The sequence below is a fragment of the Phanerochaete carnosa genome, assembly GCF_000300595.1.
Source record: "Phanerochaete carnosa HHB-10118-sp unplaced genomic scaffold PHACAscaffold_836, whole genome shotgun sequence".
Lineage (NCBI taxonomy): Eukaryota > Fungi > Basidiomycota > Agaricomycetes > Polyporales > Phanerochaetaceae > Phanerochaete > Phanerochaete carnosa.
This window is the reverse complement of record NW_006768463.1, coordinates 1-2425: the sequence shown is the minus strand read 5'-3', so window position 1 is coordinate 2425 and position 2425 is coordinate 1. Positions and strand designations below refer to the sequence as shown.

Genomic DNA, 2425 nt, shown 5'->3' with positions numbered 1-2425 from the left:
TTCTGTTTCCTCGTACACCGTCTCGGACTCCGCAGCGTCCGGCCGTGCGAAGCAGCCCTGCAGGAAGAGCGGGAGCAGGTGGTCCCCTAGCTCCAGCTCAGCGCGGCAGCTAGGGCACAGCCGCTTGCGGAAAATGCGTGGATATCGGTCTCCCCTCCGGGGTGGGTTCAGCGTGGTGAACCAGTTCTCCAGGCCTGACTCGCAGAATACATGGCCTGAAGTTCTCGTTCAATGTCGGCTGCGTTCAGAGGCTGAAGAAGACTTACCGCAGGGCAAGCCGCGTATTGACTCAGGAGGGTGGTAACCTGCGCATATAGCACAGTATATTCGCAGCATGTCCTTGCTTTGCGCTTCGCTGGTGATCTCTTCCGACATGGGTACGAATAACTCGCTCAGGATGACGCAGGAAGAAATGTTGTTAATATTCTGCGCAAGCAAGATTCTATTTAGCTCAAACCAGCATCTTGTACATGCGGAACTGAGCGAGCACCTTTTGGTGTTTCGGAAGGAAATCTCCGACAAGTGGGGTGGTGGGAAGAAGGAACAGGCGCGCGAGGCAGCGACGCGGCCTGGCACGTGACCGCGTTGAGACATCAAAATGGGCGTCTCCTGTCTCTTGCAGATTCGCACCCTTGTTCTCTCTTTCCTCGACGCGAACAGCGGCGGTATCGACCGACAAAGCAGCGCAGGGAACGTCTCGCGCTACCTCGACTACCGACAACTCCTACCATCTACAACTCCGGGCGTCACTTCCCCACAATCACCGCTGTCCCCAATGTCCGGCACAACGTGTATCATTTGTCTTGAAGATGCACAATCCCCGGTTGTCGTCCCGTGTGGCCACATTCACTGCGAGGCGTGCCTCATAAAATGCGTCGAGCTATGCAACAACGCTGTCGAGTGCCCCTGCCCGACGTGTCGAGCTCCTTTTACGATCGGTACGTACATTTGCGAGAGTGGCTGATGCGAACACTGACCTTGCGCGCGTATAGCGACCCTGGATCTCCGGTTCGTGCCGCAGAAATACCATGCATTCATACAGCCCGCAGTGCGGCGCGTGTATCCTTCGCCTTCCGACGTAGTGCAGACTCTCGAAAAGCGGAATGACAAGCTTCAGACGGACAACACTCGGTTCCGCGAGAGGATTGACGTCCTGAAGCGCAAGAATGATCACCTACAACGCGATAAACAGCGGCTTATGGATACGTGCGAAGCTAGCCAAGCCGCTGTCGCTAATTACCGCGAGAAGGAGCGTCAGTTACGCGACGACCTCGAGACCGTCTCGGAAGAGAATGGCGTGCTGGAGCTCGAGGTCGCTGATTGGGAGAAGAAGTATAGGGACGTCAAAGAGAAATACAGCAAGCTGAAGAAGCTGCTTGCGGAAGAGTACGTGTCCCTCCAGCTTATGGCAGCATGGTTCTGACAGACGCATGTAGCAAGCAGCGCCCGTCTTCATCGCACGCTAAAAAGCGTAGCAGCACCCAAGCAGCACTTGAATACTCGCCCGGCGAGGGGCCCTCAGATTTGGGTGACAAGAACGATCGCAGGCTCATCATACCGATGCTAAAACGCCCACGACTGGCGGGCGGCAGACGTTCCGCGCCCATAGACGTCGATGCCGCGCACCGGATCGACAACCGCGGCGCCTCCGCCTCAGGCACAGCGGTGGCATACGTCGGCAGACGGCCGCTACCGCTGCGGCTGGGTAGCCCTTCCGTCTTCGACATCATTAAGGTCAGCAGCCTCGACGTCAGTCAGGAGCTTGACGACGAGGAGAGAGACGGTCCAAGCAAAGCCCGGCACTACTACCCGCACGAGAACTCTCAGCAATCGTCTTCGCAGGCTTCTTCCTCCGGTCAGGCGCCACCACATGCTCAGCCATCGCACGCCACACAGGCGGGGCCCAGCCGCTTCGCGGAATATCCCCCCGCGCCAGTGCCACGAAGGTCCGCAGCACCGCCAGCGGAGGCGCGGGGTACTCCACCCCGATGGGACGTCTTCGAGTCCGACGACGGCAGCCAAGGCAACCTCGACTTTTCGCTTGGGAGCTCGCCAGCGTTCCCGCCTCTTGAGGGCGAGGGTGAGGTCCAGGGAAGGGCATACATTTTCCGCGGGAGACGGGTGAGGAGGGTGTTCGCTGATGCATGACTGTGAGCTTGCGCATGTGGTGCGGCTGTATTTCCAGCTATGCTCCGGGCCGATATATGCATTGGTGTCGTACATGCTCTATCCTTTCTTCGTTCTTTGCTCGGCTCGCCTTTGCTCTGTTCCATGTCTGGCCATGTATGGTCGCCATCTTATGCCGTCTCACGTTCTAGTCTACTGTCTTATCACTATGTCCTATGTATCTAATGTTCTGCATGCATATCTCGAGTATTTGACAGACTTTTCGTTGATCGGCACGCTTCGAAGACGTCCCCATGCC

At 57.5% G+C, this 2425-nt stretch overlaps 1 protein-coding gene across 1 annotated transcript; it reads left to right on the top strand.

Annotated features, from left to right (window-relative positions):
• Window positions 1-637: 637 nt before the first annotated feature.
• Window positions 638-2397, top strand: PHACADRAFT_132542 (uncharacterized protein). The gene is made up of 3 exons (XM_007403177.1): window positions 638-938; window positions 993-1386; window positions 1437-2397. Exons 1-3 carry the CDS (start codon window positions 776-778, stop codon window positions 2146-2148), a joined length of 1269 nt encoding a protein of 422 aa, XP_007403239.1. The 5' UTR covers window positions 638-775; the 3' UTR covers window positions 2149-2397.
• Window positions 2398-2425: the final 28 nt, after the last annotated feature.